The 18,478-nt window shown below is 35.1% G+C and overlaps 1 protein-coding gene and 3 long non-coding RNA genes across 11 annotated transcripts; 2 read left to right on the forward strand and 2 right to left on the reverse strand.

The window, feature by feature from the left end:
* Window positions 1-98: 98 nt before the first annotated feature.
* LOC103949173 lies at window positions 99-2,601 on the reverse strand. 4 transcript variants are annotated; one of them, XM_048584879.1, is made up of 5 exons: window positions 2,240-2,601; window positions 1,718-1,761; window positions 1,313-1,505; window positions 901-986; window positions 99-812 (listed from the first exon to the last, which is right to left on the reverse strand). In XM_048584879.1, exons 1-5 carry the CDS (start codon window positions 2,301-2,303, stop codon window positions 807-809), a joined length of 393 nt encoding a protein of 130 aa, XP_048440836.1. In that variant the 5' UTR covers window positions 2,304-2,601; the 3' UTR covers window positions 99-806. The 4 variants fall into 4 exon arrangements, with proteins under 4 accessions (XP_048440836.1, XP_009358551.2, XP_009358550.2 ...); XM_009360276.3 differs by having other exon boundaries at window positions 901-989; window positions 2,240-2,600; XM_009360275.3 differs by having other exon boundaries at window positions 99-986; window positions 2,240-2,599.
* Window positions 2,602-8,036: 5,435 nt separating this feature from the next.
* Window positions 8,037-8,992, forward strand: LOC125468860. Its single transcript, XR_007251211.1, has 2 exons — window positions 8,037-8,106; window positions 8,197-8,992. It is a non-coding gene; the product is annotated as an uncharacterized LOC125468860 (long non-coding RNA).
* A 125-nt stretch (window positions 8,993-9,117) lies between these two features.
* LOC103949211 lies at window positions 9,118-9,520 on the forward strand. The gene is made up of 2 exons (XR_007258668.1): window positions 9,118-9,250; window positions 9,427-9,520. It is a non-coding gene; the product is annotated as an uncharacterized LOC103949211 (long non-coding RNA).
* A 154-nt stretch (window positions 9,521-9,674) lies between these two features.
* On the reverse strand, window positions 9,675-14,772 carry LOC103949174. 5 transcript variants are annotated; one of them, XR_007258666.1, is made up of 6 exons: window positions 14,222-14,772; window positions 13,785-14,098; window positions 13,581-13,641; window positions 11,961-13,037; window positions 11,135-11,843; window positions 10,161-10,527 (listed from the first exon to the last, which is right to left on the reverse strand). It is a non-coding gene; the product is annotated as an uncharacterized LOC103949174 (long non-coding RNA). The 5 variants fall into 5 exon arrangements; XR_007258664.1 differs by having other exon boundaries at window positions 11,135-11,263; window positions 11,364-11,843; window positions 13,785-14,772; XR_007258665.1 differs by lacking the exon at window positions 10,161-10,527 and adding an exon at window positions 9,675-10,153 and having other exon boundaries at window positions 13,785-14,772.
* Window positions 14,773-18,478: the final 3,706 nt, after the last annotated feature.

The following is an 18,478-nucleotide window of genomic DNA, read 5'->3' on the forward strand; positions in this document are numbered from 1 at the left end:
TTTTCCGCTCCGGAGGATAACCGGGTGAAATACCGCCATATCTGTGTCTTTCGCATCACATGACTTTGCATAAAATATAATCGATCACCCGTTGCATGTGAACACATCATCGGCTTTCCAAGCCATTTATACCGAGAGAAATGACATCAACTAGAGTTTGTACATTACTCACAAAGCTTGATTCCTCTAACTTCTAGGGCATTAAAAACAGTCATTAGCTACTGAATACAAACTACACTTTAACATCGAAGTCCAAACCGAGAGTTTTCATCTGTCTATTCTTAAGAAAGCTTCCGACGAACCATCGGTGATTCTTTTATCAAGTAATCAGTATTAGGCTATCAATGGAGTCAAGTTAACAACTTTACAACCAACTTATGCCCACTCGAACCTTGAACGTTTGAACCTTGGGCACGCACAATGGACAAAATTAGGTGGCAGCATCTGTCTTCTAACATGTTTTGTGCTCGAAGCAGAGCCTTCATGAAATCATGGCTGCAAACATAAGTTGCCACGGAGTTCAAACTTCATTTATTCTGGGGTGGATGGCAGGCAGGCCTATATTTATTGGTTTCAATAGGACTCCTTGCGAGCGTGTTGTTGAAGACAGGTGTTCGCAAGAAAGTACAGTTTCCGCCTCAAAGGTTTCCGATATAAAAACCCAAATACTGTTCTCACCAACGCTACTCTCTTGAATCTTCAACCTTGGGCAATAATCCTGCGCACAATGGGCAGATGGGGGTCGTGTCTATCTTCAAAACTTGTTTTCTGCTCCAAACAATCTGCATGGTAAAGATGGCCGCAAACTAAAACTGCAACAACAGAGACTTCAGTCGAAGACAGCGTGCTACCGAGAAAGAAAGGTTTACGCCTAAACAGCTTGTCACAAATCCCACATACCATCTTCCCTGGATCTGGTGATACAGCATCCGTTGCCAAGAACCTAGATCTAATTCTGGCTGGCCAAAGAAAAGGCTTTTCCTTGGCTTCTGGGGAGAAATTGAAATAAGTAAAGTCAATTCAGCGAAAAAAGATCCGACAGCATTCTTTGAGAAAAGTCATGCTCAAGGAAATAATCAGAGAATCGAACATATAGTCATCCAACTACAAAAGAAGCAAATTCCTATACTCCTATCCGACGACATAGGAAATAATACTAAAAAACATAAGCTGGCTACATGTGCCCTATTCATCCATGTAGCATACAAGAGTTCTCGTTGTCTTCATCTTCCATAAAAACTAAAAACCTCATGAAGATATTTTGAAGTTGAACAAAATAAGGAGAAGAAAAGGGGGCAATACAAAATAAAACCTGAATGACGTCTGGACTCGGAGCTGGATTGAGTAGCCAACTTATAGGAGAGCTTATCGTCATGCAAAGGCACTCCTTTTCCGCGAGAAGTTGATGTGTTAGCAAGATTGCCTGAGGTACGTCGAGAGTATTGATGCGCATAGTGATGACGTGAGCGTCTAAGGAACATTGATCGCCCAAGGCTTGGATGATGCTGTGTAACAGAAGGGTATGGATTTAGTAGCTTCAAACAAAGATCAAAATAGAAATAACTGTTTCTCCCAATACATGAAATAGGAAGAAATGTAAACACAGTTGCAAAATGTCGATCAAAAGGGGTTCATTAAAGCTACAAATTCATCAAAAACTCAGTATACAACGTCGATGAAACACGAAACACGAATAAGAAAGGAAAGAACAGCTAACCTCTTGTGTTAATAAATCCATTCCAGAAGAACATGGCATGGTATCTGCAATATCCCAAAAGACAAAACCAACAAATAAATACATGGCAATAAAAATTCACTTAAATAGTTTTCCAAAACAATCAAATTCGCTATTTTTCGATCGAATCTTTTGTTCTGACGCTGTAAATGCCAACAAAACACGCACAAAATTGGCAAAAAATTGAACTTAAATTCCAATCCGGCTTTTTTTTCTAAAATATCTAACTAAGAAAACAAAAACAAGTAATTGATCAACCAACAAACAATTAATCATACCAAATGGGAAAGTAAAATAACAAAGAAACCCAATAATTTTGTAACATTTGGATAAAAGGATTATCATAACCACACCAAATTTTGGGTTTTATAAACAAATAACAAAGGTGGAGTCTTTTCATAATTCAGTGATTGCCCTTCAAAAAAGTTGATTTCTTTTGATTAAATTTCTTTGTTTCATCGCATTTTTATGAAAAATTGGGAAGAAAAAAAAAAGATTAATTACCCGAAGAATGAGGAGAGAAAGATGGAGGGCTGTGATCATCAGAGGGGAGCTTCCTCTTGCTCATAGCAATTGATTGATCAGATGAAGGAAAAGATTCTGCGTTGGGGTTTTAGTTCGATCTGTGGCTTTGCGGTCTCAGCGGACAAACACTCTTGCTTTTCTTCTCCAACTCAAACGCACGGTCACCAAATGTAAAGCAAATGCAATCGAACCAACCCCGTGAGCGAGAGAGTTTGTGTGTTTCGGCAGCTTCCGGTGTGGTGAGAGGTTAAGTGATGAAGGGAACACATGCACTGCAGAACCCAACCCACATTTCTTCTTTAATGACCACTTTAATCCTTCCAATCATTTGCCATTTCTCAAAGGAATAAGGGATAAGAAATTTAAGAAAATTTTATAATGCAGATTATGACAGCAAAACTACGTTATCACAATACAATACGGATAATCATAATTAGGTATTGAAATTTATACAATACTTTATGTTATTTTTGTAAATCCTTCTTTATAATACGGATAATCATAATAAGATTTGCAACCCCACCATTAGTCTCGTGTTTTTTAGATTACTATCCACATTGTTAGGCGATATAACCATAAAACTATAAATCTCACTTTGCAGCGTTTAATAGAACTTGACAAAAACAATTCTTGGTTGTTTTTTTTTAAGAACATGAAATGCTAATTCACAATAATATTTAGATTATTATTTTTGTGGGTGTAAAAAGAGGTCAAGGGAAAATTATAGGTTCAAACTCGATATCTAAATTGCAATGGTGGTTGAAGGCCCAAGGGTAGATCGAATGGAGTTTTAACGAAAAGCTCACGGTACTGTTTACTTTAATAAAAAATCACATTTTTACATTAAAAAGTCAATCATGATACTATTCACTTTACGCTTTATTTTGTTTTTATCATTAAAATTCAAAGTTTTCAAACTCTTTTCATTAGTTTTCCTTAGATCGAATCCTCGAAACTGAAGCCTCCATCATCGGCCTAAGTGGACTTCATAGGTTGAATGAAGACCAACACAAATGTGGTATCCGACGTACTACATGCACCTTGCATTTCTATCGCGTGGTGATATTTGACACACTAAAAATTAGAATAAATTACATAAACTACCTCAACTATTAGACCAGTGACAGTTTTATACTTTATTTTTAAAAAATGTCAATGTCATACTTCATCTTACGATTTTGTTACAATTTCATACCTTCCGTCAATTTGTCTGTCAATCTTCCGTTAAATAGTGATGTAGCTTAACACGTGGCTCACTTTCTATTAAAAAATTAATAAAATATTAAAAACTAAAATAATAAAATCTTTTTTTTTTTCATGATAGACCCACCCCTTATCTCCCTCACCCTTTTTTCCCCATCCACCCGTGTTCCCCCCAACCTACCTTCAACGCCAAAAACCAGATACCCCCCTTCCGCCGTCGCCACCCTCTCTTCCTTCATCTCCATCTCCCTCCCATGACGCTCCTCCCCTCCCCCTCTTCCTACATACCCATCACCCTCACCAAATTAATCCCCGTAAATACCCCAATTCCACCAAAACCTTAACCCTAAATTTTGAATTTGCCTATTTCAAGGAAAAAAATGCTTCTGCATCTCCCCCAAGCGAATGGGCTGTGACATAAAGGAGCGCGAGCAAGTTCAGGGTGCAGGTCTGTAATCTTTTCGAAGGGAGTGCAAATTTTTCTTTGAGATCGCAGCTTAGCGGGTTTTGTGCAGGTCTTCGGTGGGTGGCTGTAGATGGGTTGCTGAGACAGGTTTGTGCAGGGGTGGCTGCAGGTAGGAACTTTGGTGGTGGAGGGAGCTGAGAACGTTGTCGATTTGCAGGCATTTAGGGTGTCGGGAAGTCGTCGAAAGAATTTGAAGTTTTGGGTTTTAATGGCGGGCTTAAGCGTTGGAGGTTGAAGGGAATGGCTACTTTGATTTCCAAGACACAGCAAGTTCAAAGCTTGCTGTGATTTTGGGTTGAAGGTTGCAGAGATTGCTAAGGGGTGGGGGGTTGAAGGTTGCAGAGATTTGGGGGAAAGGGACACGGGTGGATGGGAAGAAAGGCGTGAGGGGGGATAAGGGGTGGGTTCCCCATGCAAAAAAAAAAAAATTATTTTTTTAGTTTTTAATATTTTATTAATTTTTAATAAAAAGTGGGCCACATGATAAGCCGCATCACTATTTAATAGAAGATTAACAGACAAACTTACGGAATGTATGAAATTATAACAAAAACATAAGATGAGGTATGACATTGACATTTTTTAAGATTGGGTATGAAACTGTCATTGGTCCAATAATTGAGGTAGTTTAATGTAATTTACCCTAAAAATTATGTTGTGTTTTCAAAAATTTGTAATTACTCAAATCTAATAAAAGCCTTGTTTGTGGATGGATTTTACAAGCAATACTTGTTTGGGCTCCACATGGCATATGATAGAAGATCAAAGAGGAACTTCTACGACTTTCCACATAAGCACTTTTAAAAATTCCCTTTGACTCGACTACCTCACTTAGCATTCTGCTTGTCCGAAAGGGTAGTGCTAGGAAAATTACATTTATAGATTCAATTTGTAAATTAAATGATGTGTCACCAATAAGAAATAAGTACATTAATCAACGCTTAAGTAATAATTTAATCATTAACTTCTATGTCATTTTGGTTATAAAATCTAGTCTCCCTAGAATTATCACATCATGTGTAGTAATCTAACAGCTCTTTAGAGCATCTTCAAAGGAAATGTCAAAATGTACACATTAGCTATAACAGTAAAAAAAGACCACACTAATATTCTTCAACTGAAGTGTCAAATCCCATGTGGCGATGACATGGATTAGCAGCAAAAGAGGTTGCAATCAAATTTGACAGCAGCTTCAAATTTTTTTTTATTAATTATTAAATGTATTTAATTAGTTTAATCATTTATTATAATTAATGTTAAGTTGACCAATACAATTATCCTACTTTTTTCTTATTTTCAATCAAAGAAGGTGAACAAATTACTGATTAAACTTTAAATGTCCTTTATTAAATTTTAATTAGTTTAATAATTTATTTTATAAAATAATAATTTAATTTGACATATCGGATACTCATACCCATAACCGTGTACCCATTTATTCATAACCGTTTACCCATTTAACCATAACAATTTACCCATTTTTGAACCCGTTTATCATTTTTTTACCTATTTACCCATTTTCACCCATTTACATGTTTTTCGTTTTCTGACTAATTAAACACTGTTATAGGTACATTTTAGCATGCATTTCCCTACATTAATCATTTAAGTCCTCATACAATTCCAATAATTGAAACAATAGTTTATGAAGACATTTTTCTGCTACACCCAAGCAAGTTTTTTATTATAATCTATATGATTACAAAGTAAAGCTTCTAAAAACAAAAAGTAGTCATTATCTTTAATACTAGATTATTCAAAGCTCTAATATATTATGAAACTAAATACTTTTAAACACAAATGCTTTAGTATGAAATCGGAAGGGTAAAACGCACCTTGGGTGAGGAGAGAGTGATGAGCGGTGGAGATGAGAAAGAGATGAATGGCGAGAAGTGAGAGATAAGCGGCGTAGATGAAAGAGAGGGCGGCGGAGATGAGAAAGGGCAGCAAGGAGGGATATATCAGCGGGGGACGGGACGTTTAAGACTCTGAGTCTGGCGGAAATATTGAAAATTTAGGGTTTTTAATTTTTTTTTTAAATTTTACATATATTAAATTAAATAGGAAAATGGATACCCGTATAATCGCAGGTAATACCCCATAACCAATGGATACCCATTATAATCGTGGGTAATACCCATAACCGCCCATTTAAATTTCACGGATAAACAGTTATACCCATAACCGTTTGTTCGTCTAAACAGTTACCCATAACCGTAACCGTGAACTTTAAATGGGTGGGTAACCGCAGTTACCCAAACTGTAACATCCCACATCGCCCAAGGGAGTGATCCTTAAATGTATATTCTCATCCCTACTTAGCACGAGGCCTTTTGGGAGCTCACTGGCTTCGGGTTCCGTAGGAACTCCGAAGTTAAGCGAGAAAGGGGCTAGAGCAATCTCATGATGGGTGACCCACTGGGAAGTTGCTCGTGAGTTCCCAAAAACAAAACCGTGAGGGAATGGTAAGCCCAAAGCGGACAATATCGTGCTACAGGTGATGGAGCGGGCCCGGAAAGTGGTCTCCCCGGGCTGGGATGTGACAATTTGGTATCAGAGCCTAACCCTGGCCGCGTGTGTGCCGACGAGGACGTCGGGTCCCTAAGAGGGGTGGATTGTGACATCCCACATCACCTAGGGGAGTGATCCTTATATGTATATTCTTATCTCTACCTAGCACGAGGCCTTTTGGGAGCTCACTGGCTTCGAGTTCCGTAGGAACTCCGAAGTTAAGCGAGAAGGGGGCTAGAGCAATCCCATGATGGGTGACCCACTGGGAAGTTGCTCGTGAGTTCCCAAAAACAAAACTGTGAGGGAATGGTAAGCTCAAAGCAGACAATATAGTGCTACGGTGGTGGAGCGGCCCGGAAAGTGATCCGCCCCGGGCCAGAATGTGACATTTGGTATTAGAGCCTAACCCTGGCCGCGTGTGTGCCGACGAGGACGTCGGGCCCCTAAGTGGGTGGATTGTAACATCCCACATCGCCTAGGGGAGTGATCCTTAAATGTATATTCCTATCCCTACTTAGCACGAGGCCTTTTGGGAGCTCACTGGCTTCGGGTTCCGTAGGAACTCCGAAATTAAGCGAGAAGGGGGCTAGAGCAATCCCATGATGGGTGACCCACTGGGAAGTTGCTCGTGAGTTCCTAAAAACAAAACCGTGAGGGAATGGTAAGCCCAAAGCGGACAATATCGTGCTACGGTGGTAGAGCGGGCCCGGGAAGTGGTCCCCCAGGTCGGGATGTGACACAAACCCATGGGTATTTTGCCCATCCCTAATTGCAACGAAAAGTCTCCAACGATTTCTAAGTAGACAAGTTTCCAATGATGACTCGGGTGCAATAGCTACTGAAGTGTTATTTGAGACCACATAACCTTGTCTGAAGTTGCAAGATTGGCATGGGAAGAGCCTTGCTCCTTGCTCTTATGTGCAAGTTTGTATTTTGACTTATGGGTAATGTTAGGGAGGTAAAATTTGTAGACAAAATTTACAAACTAAACGATGTGTCACCAATAGAAATGAGCATGTTTATTAATGCTTAACTAATACTTCAATTGTTAATTTCCACATCATTTCGTTAAATAAATTTTATCTACAAATTTAGTCTCCCAACAATATCCTTAGGCTTATAAATCTCCAACATAATGGGTGCTGATTCAAAATCACCTGAATTTATAGAATGAGGATCCTCTTTGTGAGGATTCTGGAGATCCTCAAATTGTGTATGTTCATCGTACATCGTGCAGTAAGAAATCATTTTGAATACTTTTGTTTTAAATTAAATATAAATAGTACCTGACGAAAATTGACCGTACGATATACGATGAACCGACAAGATTTGAGTATTCCCATAATCCTTATAAAAATGATCTGGAGAGGATCCTCCTGGGAATTTATATTCAATTAGTCAACCACAAAAAAATAGTTAACTCACATGTAGTGTTTAATTTCTCTAGGAACACATGTATAATTAAATAGTAAAAACAGTACCTAGAAGTGATTGAATAACAACACAAGCTGCCAACTGTTCAGCCTCTTTCTTGCTTTTTCCAACATCCCCAGTATAAATTTTGAGATGTTCTGGGACGCATCATTGCAGTAAAGTCTTTGGAGGATATAATGATCGACAATGAGAGAACGGAGAAAATATGGGAGGTTAAGTTGCAAAATATCAGGTAAACAGTTTATCCAAACATCTAAATTTCTCAAAATTGCTACACATCTTATTCAAAATACTAATTTTTTCTTAATATTCATTCACTTAGGAAAGAAGATGTTAACCTGACATTGTGGGGTGACACTGCAAAGACCTTTGATTTCAAAGCTCTGGAACACTGCCACCACCAATTTTGGGTGTTTTTACAAGCCTTAAAGTTAGACAATTTAGAGGTATGAAATTTATCAGTTCTATTTTCAATTGTTCATATTTATTGTATAAAATAATGATTTAATTGCTCATCTATAAACAACCAAGAAACATTGTGCTAAACAACAGTATTTCCACAAAGATTTTCATCAATCCAGACATTCCCGAGGCAACACCTTACAAAGCAATGTCAGTTCCTAAATTTCAAATACTTTAAAATATTTTTTTCATGTTTAAATTGAGTATGAGGGAAAAAAATATGGATATACCTGTTTACTAATGATATGCATATAAATATGAAACTGTTATTTCAATTAAACACATCTGGAAATACAATGTTTATATATTTATTTTAGTTTACATGTTTCTATAATTAAAAAGGCTATGATCTAGCTTTTTTTGAGTGTAAGTTTGATCAAATAATTTGCTACAACTACCTAAAATTGTACATTACAAAGTAGCAGACCTTTTTTATAATATTGTGAACTTATGCAAGCTATGTGCAAACTTGGAAAGGTTTGTCAAGTTGATTAGAATTGTTTAAAAATGGGTTGTTGCTGCTGTACAGTAGATAAGGTGGAATTTGTTTCCCTGTAAGGTCAAAATATTTGATTTTATAAACACAGGCCATGATTGTATATGCATTACATAATGATGCAATAAATCTATAGAAGTATGAAAATTATTCTTTCAAATTTTTGATGGTATAATATTTTAAATTTTCTTTTTCAATTGATAAATGCTTAATGAATAATACGTTAGTATCTGTTCATGGTTTGGATTCTTATACTATTTTATTTAAATAAAAAAATATATGCAGCTTTGTTGGACTGGCTCATTCTGTAAAAATGTTGTCAACATCAGCAAGGCAACTAATAGGATCTAAACAATTAGAAAACGCTGAAAAAATGTATGTTCAGGATCTGAATATTTTGGATCCAGATTTGTACAAGGTAATCAAACTTTTCTCAATGTTTTAGAAATCAGATATGTGCACCTGCTGTGATACTAATATGCATCGTTTATTATTAAATGAATTATATTCCTCATATGATATATGACAAATTAGTTAAGTACATATCATTCTTAGATATCCATATATTAATTACTGTTTGTAAATATATTTCAGAGCACTTCAGTCTTATGTAGAGCAGCTGTTACATGTTTTGACACGCATGATGGATGGTGGTACAAAGCATGTCCATGCTGCTACAAACAACTCAGAAAGAATGAAAATAATGACATGCTAATTTGTGTAAAGCACAATGTTCCAACTCCCTTTCCCTGGTAAGCCAAATGTTTATAACGAATTTCATAATATTTAAGTACCCTTTCCTGGTAAACCAAATGTTTATAATTAATTTCATAAGCTTTATACTTAAATATTGTTCTTCAGATACTTAGGTTCAAAGTAAATTTAATCCTCGAAGACCCAGCGATGAGACCAGTGCTATCATCATTGGTAAACCGGCTGAATGCTTATTTGGAACTTCATGTTATGATTTAGTTGTCGAAAAAGGTTTATTGATCAACAAGAGCTACCATATGCAATTCTCCAATGTCAAGGGCAGATTAAAAATTTTCAGCTTCGATTTGGAAATTTGAAAAATGATTGCAACATAATGATCTTTTGATCCAAGCGATTTTCGACAACAAAATACAAGCTTTTCAATCAAGTTCCAAAGCTTCTTATGAATCACTGGCTGAATTTGAGGAGGAAGATACGACAGCTCAGAATTTTTCATCTACCCCACCACTTTTTGATAAAGAGTTAAAACATATCTCTTCCACCATTTCACCCGCTGTTGTCACACCATTGCCTACAAAAAGTTCAACTCGGAAGAGTCTTTTCAGCTCTGAGAATAGAAAAAAACAAAAAGGTAAGAGTTTTCACTATAACTATCTCATTTGTATTTATATTTTCAAATAACATGATATTTACTAATGTATTAATCTCTAAACATGATGTTGCTACTTTGCTCACATTGATTAGCCGTTCATTTTGCACTTGTATTTTACTAACTCTATGTTAAAAGTTCTATGTACAACAACAAAAAAAAAAAAAAAACAGATCTGAACGACTTTCAAGTCCCAAATATATACAGTTTCAAAAATTGCCCACATGGTTCTATTTTTCATGTTGCTTCTCTGTCTTTGGGCTCATCAAAAAAATCTTCCATTTGTTCTGTATAGTTACAAAGAACTTCAGTCATCATTGCACTTGTTCTTGCTGTAAATTGAAATTACATTCCTTGTATAAGCAATATGATAAAAAGGACAATTAACCAACAAAAATGTAATCTAGTGTGAGAATTGTAGCAAACACCCTTCATAAATTAAACTTAACAATGACTGATAGTCTGATATTGGTTAAGGTAGATAGTCAAACTAATGTGTTCGCTACTTTGCTCTTTTTAAATTTGAATGGATCATAATTCTCTTTGTAGAAAAAGAACCTATACGAACCAAATGTTTTAGAAGCTTTATCAAAATAAAAAATAATAAAGAAGAATAAATTCTTATTTTGCTTTTCTGGGAAGAGCCAAATGTTTCAGTATTTGTTAATTGTTAATATTTGTTGTGACCTTTGTGCGAATTCCAAGTTCAGTAGTTACTTATGGAATAAATGGACAAAAAGGAAAATTAACAAATTCCGCCTATCCAAGTGCAACTCTAAACAAATATAAATTTAAGCATTTGAGCTTTTTCTTATGTTTTCACTAAGTTCGGAACCTAATAACAAAATTTCATCCCAATAGTCCTAACCACAAAGTAAAACCGTACTTATAGGACCTAACTAATAGTTAAAGCATTAATAACAAATAGATGTAACATACTGGGTTTTGGAAGCAGTAAACACTACTTCAGATTTGCTTGGAGACACCTTGTTCTTGAGATATTTGATGGGAAAATCTTCAGTGTCCGCAGCATTTTGTTCATCTATTTCTTCGGTAATTTCAATTTCCCTTAAATCAATATAAACAGAAGAGAGATTAATACATTAGTAAATATCATGTTATTTGAAAATATAGATACAAATGAGATTGTTACAGTGAAAACTCTTACCTTTTTTGTTTTTTTCTATTCTTAGAGCTGAAAAGACTCTTCCGAATTGAACTTTTTGTAGGCCATGGTGTGACAACAGTGGGTGAAATGGTGACAAGAGATATGTTTTAACTCTTTATCAAAAAGTGGTGGGGCAGATGAAAAATTATGAGCTGTCGTATCTTTCTCCTCAAATTCAGCCAGTGATTCATAAGAAGCTTTGGAATTTGATTGAACAACTTGTAATTTGTCGTAAAAATCGCTTGGATCAAAAGATCATTTCTGTTGCAATCATTTTTCAAATTTCCAAATTGAAGTTGAAAAATTTTAATCTGCCCTTGTCATTGGAGAATTGCATATGATAGCTCTTATTGATCAGTAAACCCTTTTTCGAAAACTAAATCATAATATGAAGTTCCAAATAAACGTTCTGCCGATTTACCAATGATGATAGCACTGGTCTCATCGTTGGCGTCTTTGAGGATTAAATTTACTTTAAACCTAAGTATATGAAGAACAATATTTAAGTATAAAGCTTATCAAATTAATTATAAACATTTGGTTTACTAGGAAAGGGTACTTAAATATTATGAAATTCGTTATAAACATTTGGCTTACCAAGGAAGGGGAGTTTGAACATTGTGCTTTACACAAATTAGCATGTCATTATTTTCATCCTTTCTAAGTTGTTTGTAGCAGCATGGACATGCTTTGTACCACCATCCAGCATGCGTGTCAAAACGTAACAACTACTTTACATAAGACTGAAGCGCCTTGAAATATATTTATGGACAGTAATTAATATATGGATATCTAAGAATGATATGTACTTAACCAATTTGTCATATATCATATGAGGAATATAATTTATTTAACAATAAACGATGCGTATTGGTATCACAGCAGGTGCACATATCTGATTTCTAAAACATTGAGAAAAGCTTGTTTACCTTGTACAAATCTGGATCCAAAATATTCAGATCATGAACAGACATTTTGTCAGCGTTTTCTAATTGTTTTGATCCTATTAGTTACCTTGCTGATGTTGACAACATTTTTACATAATGAGCCAGACCAACAAAGCTGCATATATTTTTGTATTCAAATAAAATAGTATAAGAATCCAAACCATGAACGGATACTAACATATTCATTAAGCATTTATCAATTGAAGAAGAAAATTTAAAATATTATACCATCAGAAATTTGAAAGAATAATTTTCATACTTCTATAGATTTATTAAATCACTATGTAATGCATATACAAGCATGGCCTGTGTTTATAAAATCAAATATTTTGACCTTACAGGGAAACAAATTCCACCTCATCTACTGCACAGCAGCAACAACCCCTTTTTAAACAATTCTAATCAACTGGACAAACCTTTCCAAGTTTGCACAGAGCTTGCATAAGTTCACAATATTACAAAAAAGGTCTGCTACTTTGTAATGTACAATTTTATGTAGTTGTAGCAAATTATTTGAAGACCGCCAAACGTATTATCTTTTCCTAGCAAATTATTTGTAGCAAATTCTTACCATTTCGTCAACCAATATACATTGAAGACCGACAAACATATTATCTTTTCCTATAACCTTAGGTCTCCAAATTCTGCATCCACGGACTCTGATCTTCTTATTAAACTCAAAAGGTAATAAACTTCGGATAGGATCTATCTTCATTCCGCTACAAAACTGCAAGTAAATTTACATGGCATTAGATGTCAGTCGCCCGGGGCGTTTGTTTTATTTTCTTGATCACCTTTAAAATAAGAGTGTGGTATACATTATTTATAAATGTAGAAATCTAAAATGATAATACACAGAAAGAATGAAACAGAGAAATTGAGGATGAAATTGAGCATGAAATAAGCGGAAAGAATGACACAACAAAGTTCTAAAATGCTAATACTTGCACAATAAACAAAATAGCGGAACGAATCAGCAAGCTATAACTTCAAGGACTACTAAAAGCAAACAGTCACTGTCCTATAGGACTTGTGCCTTTATTGAATAAAAAAAATACTATTCATAACATACTCAATTTGTTTTCTTAATATTTTGCTCTATTCATTACATATATGATCTGGTTTTGGTGTGTGTAGTTTCACAATAATCAAGTGTTTGAGAATGTTTAAAGTATTTGTTCGCGTAAAACGTCCAAAACATATAGACTGAGGGCAGGATCAAACCAACTAATTGACAATAATTAATCCATCATCATTTAGGAGCACATACTCAATTAACATATGAGCGCAGATCGATCCAGTTGGACTTGACTATCCGAGGACTTCAAATCCTGCTGATCACATATCATCCATTTGTTAAGAGTTGTATATATAACTATTATATAAACCAGAAATTATAAATTGAGGACTTTTACTCTGTAATCTATAGTATAACTAATTAGCTTGGAAAGATGGAGAAGAAGGTGAACGCTACCTTGTTTTGTTTTCTGGTGAACGCTACCTTCATCTGCAACTGACTGTAATCAGTGAGATTGATGCACCAAGACTAAAGCAAATAATATGGTCAAAATAATACGATATCGAAAAGATGAATTACGAACAACTTCAATAAAGAAACTAATTGATTCAAAACATAAAAATCTTACAAACCAACACAACCATACATTTGATTCCCAAACAGAACCCAGAATCTAAAATGGTAAAAATGGTAAGGAATATTGCGGATTACCGTCGACTTGCTCGATCGCCTTCACCAAGCTCGCGTGATCGTACAGATCACACTGTAAACTTAAAAAAAAAAAAAAAACACACACACACACACATGAAACCAAAAATAATTTCAGGGAAATTGATAGATAACCAATTTTATTTGAAGAGATGAAGAGGGTAACCTGCTTTACTACAATTTACCTCTACCAAGTTACATGGATTATACTCATCCACCCATCTTGCCCGCTCTCATGGAGTTATCTTTCTTCAATTAATCTACCTTCGTTGGGCAACTATGATTGAGTTTTGGGTTGTGGATTTAAGATTTGTCTTTCGGGGAAAGGATGAGGATTCTAGGTTGGAGAAAGCAAAGAGCAGGGAGAAAAAGGAAGGTGCCCAAAAAAGCAAAACGATTCTAGGGTTTGATGGAGCCTGCAGCCAGTTGAAGGACGATTGAAGCGGTGGAAAGAAGGCAACGAACCCGTGAGAGAAGAAAGTTAAAAGGGAATGAAACCGTGAGAGCAAGGTTGAAGCGGTGGAAAGGATGAACACCGAGTCGAAGAGAGAGAGGGGAGAAGCAACGAGACCCACGCGTCCCATTGTTTGACAACAAAGCAATAGAAAAGGGCACATGAACGCGTGGGCAAAAATTGGAGGAATCACGAGGAACGATGTATGGAAGAGAGGAAAGACGTGATGAACAGTGGTGGGGAACTGTTCCAGATACATGATGTTGTGTTTTTTAATTATTTTTTTGGGGCTTTTGGATTTAGGTCCAAAAACATAGGTTATTTTTGGGACTGAGTCCAGTTATCCAATTACATATTTTGATATCAATTTTGCCCCTTCAGATAAAAATATTTAAATTCTTTAATTTTTTATCATTTATTCAGTTTTTAAATTTTGAATATTTAAATACTCAAACTAAAATATTATCTAGTAACTACCTACTATTTATGAAGAAAACAAAACTGATATAATTTAGTAACTACCTACCTATTGTATAGGAAGAAAAATGCTTTATACCTACAAAGTAGATATAATCTACCTGCAAAACAAAAATAAACTACCTATTGTATTGGAAGAAAAATGCTGGGAACCTATAGAAATATAAATATGATATAATATACCTCCATTAAATGAACGAATTTGGAGGGAAGAACACAAAAATATCACCCATGAAAAGAAGAGACAAAAAAGATGAGGATTGATAGAGGGAATTGTTTGGAAGAAGGAAAAAATGAGGGATGAAACGGATTGGGGGTTGATGGTGATAGACGCCCTCTCTTACAATCTATGCTCATCTTTTGTTTCTCTCTCTTTCTTTTTCCCCTTTCTATCCTTTTTTTTTTTTTTTTTTCTGCATGTTCCAGATTTTTGTTTTTTAATTATTTTTTGGTGGAAAGGCATGCATCATTGCTGCCATGTGTGGATGAGGTAAGGTTTTTAAATTATTTTTGGTGGAAAGGCATGTACCATTGCTGCCAGATGTGGATTAGGTAACAAAAAAACGCTGGAATCGAAAAGGGAGTTAGAAGACCAACACGTGTACATAAGGGGTAAATTAGTAAATGTACTGTACAACGGAAGGAAAAAGGTTGAAAATGCCTAACAACTGAAGGGCAAATCCATCAAATCACTGTTAATAAACAGCGTTAGCAAACTGAATTTTATTATATATAATTTCTCTAGAAACACATGTATAATTAAATAGTAAAAACAATACCTAGAAGTGATTGAATAACAACACAAGCTGCCAACTGTTCAACCTCTTTCTTGCTTTTTTCCAACATCCCCAGTATAAGTCACACCATTGATGCCCAAGAGTTGCAAGCTAATAGCATTTCTAATGTTGGAAGGCTCCCAAGGCAACTGCTTATTAAATCTCCTCCGTTGAATAGTAATTATTTTTAATGAATAGTAATTATCTTTTACATTCTTCCTTCTAAACTGAATAGTCACGACAATAGGCAGTAAAGTATTAGTATTTTTTATTTTATAAAATAATAAAAAATAATTTTATTTGTAATTTTAGATATAATTTTTAATCGGTCTCGTTGCGTCATGTGTCATTAAATAAGAAATTACAACCCAAAGTATTTGAGAAAATATAAAATTGTGGTGTAAGGTGGAAGATTATGATAAGTTATTTATAGAAAAATTAAATCAATTTTTTTTAAAAATTTTTTAGGATTTTTTATTAATTTTATAATGTGGTTAACATCAACCTTGCATCAACGCTCTCACGCCCTTGGACAGTTGATTCCTAACCCCCCCTCCCATGGGCCTGCCCCTAGCCCAATTGCCCGCATGGGCTGGAGCAAGGAAGGCTGGCTATTGGGTTTTTTTGGTCCCCTATCCTCCGGGCTATACCCTCCGGTGAACTTGCTCTAATTGACAAAACAAGTTTTTGAATAATTCAAAGAGTATGTTAAAACAAAAAATTTGTACCCAAACTGAAACTTTGAACATAGAAAACCAAACCTCATGAATAGGAGGAACTTCATCGTTTATATTCTCTGTTCCTAGCAAATGTGTTAGGAAACTCCATCCACCAACACGGTCAACCTAAAAATTGATGGTGCGTTTCGATTTCCTTCATTGAAAGTCTGATAAACCGGAAGCGGGAAGCCTGCTCCCTGGGCATATTCATGCAGCCGATTTTTGCACGTCAAGTGGTTTGATAGGCCCACACGAACTCAAATGTATAAGAACTACCAAAGGTCCAATCTTTTGCAAGTAAGTTAATAGAAAACAATTTCAGCATGTGAAAGTAAAAGCATGTTTTCTCATGCACATTCAAAGACAACATAAAAAATGTGATACTTTAGCCCAGCTAACTTTTTTTTCATTTATTTACTCTATTGACCATTACTATTTATTTCTTAAACCAAATCTATTTTACACAAAACACAAATATATCTATAGTAACCATTTGTGGTATAATCGTGACAATAATTACTTAAAACAAGACTTCATATATTTTTAGGCCTAATTGGATTAATGGTCCAGTGATGCTAAGGTAGTTGGAAGATAGTCCATGTGGTGAAAAAACTAGGATTTGAGCCCATGTGGTAAAGTCTGTTAGGATTTATGCCCAAAATTAAAAATTTCGTCAATTTTCCATTAATTATTAGCACGTGAGCCGCACATATTAGGCTAAAATGGAACTCTCCATACACATATTAGGCTGAAATGGACCTCTACGTTAATTGTTAGCACGTGGGGCTGACTCACGTGCTGATAATTAACATAAAATTGACGAAATTTTTAATTTTGGGCATAAATTCTAACAGACTTTATCACATGGGCTTAAATCCTGATTTTTTTATCACATGAGCTATCTTCCAACTACCCTATTACCACAGAAACTATTAATCCAATTAAGTTTTTTTTTTATTCTTTGAGTGATTTCGACGACGCCGTTTTGCATGTTAAAACTCCAAATTTCCTAGTAATTCCAAATGAAAAGTAGTACATGAAAGGAAAGGTGCATTCTCGCGGTTAGTTCATCTCATATAGAAGGAAATCAAACAAGTTTTGCTAAAAATCATTTTTTTCTCAACGCGTGTTTTGTTTTGAGACCTGATATTAGATCTCCACCGTTAACCCTCTCTAGTCTCGTCTCCGTTTCATTAGTCTCTCTCTTGAACTCAAACACTCGAATAAGCACCCCACTTATGAAAGAGATTTTTTTTTTTTCGTTAACCTTATAATTGGTGGTTTTTTAATGTACAAACATAATATCTAATTTAGCTTTTATGTTTATAAATATGCATGTGGTTTTTTTTTTTTCCAGGAAAAGAAATGCATAAGAGAATGTTTCCCCCATCTAAAAGTGAAATGTCACTAGCATTACGGTCTATTGGTATTACTTTACATTTGGAAGTGAGAGATTTTATGTTCGAATCTCATGAATAGCGAATTTGATACCAAATTGGGTTACCAATTATGTGGCTTTACCGAACTCCCTATTCTCTTAATGTAAAAAATATCGATGTACTCCAAAAAAAAAAAGAAAAAAGTGAACTGAAAACCTGTGATTGAACTTGGAGCAGGGTGTGGAGTAGTTGGGCTAGGTGAGTTTCTTTTGTTTCTCTCAAATTATACCACGTTTAATCTATATGGCTTTTTATGCTATTCGTTATCGGTTTTTCTCTCAGGCATGGCACTACTGGATGTGTGACGTCGTTACGACAGATCAAGTAGAGGTTTTGCCTTTGGGATGAGAAAACATGGAATATGCAATCTCACGATTAATATAAATAATATTTATATTTCATATATCTTTGTAAGGAACAACAGAACACGTGAATGTAACATATGTATATAAACTCTACTCCTTAACATTTAAAGTCATGAAGTAGGTTAAAATTGTTGATTTTCCAAATGTGAAAAATTAGAATCTCTTATAGTTTTTCTATATCATTTAGATTAAACATTTGTGCCTTTTTAAAT

Source organism: the organism of the source record quoted next, unplaced genomic scaffold, assembly GCF_019419815.1.
Source record: "Pyrus x bretschneideri cultivar Hongxiangsu unplaced genomic scaffold, Pyrus_bretschneideri_v1 Contig1, whole genome shotgun sequence".
Taxonomy (NCBI): domain Eukaryota; kingdom Viridiplantae; phylum Streptophyta; class Magnoliopsida; order Rosales; family Rosaceae; genus Pyrus; species Pyrus x bretschneideri.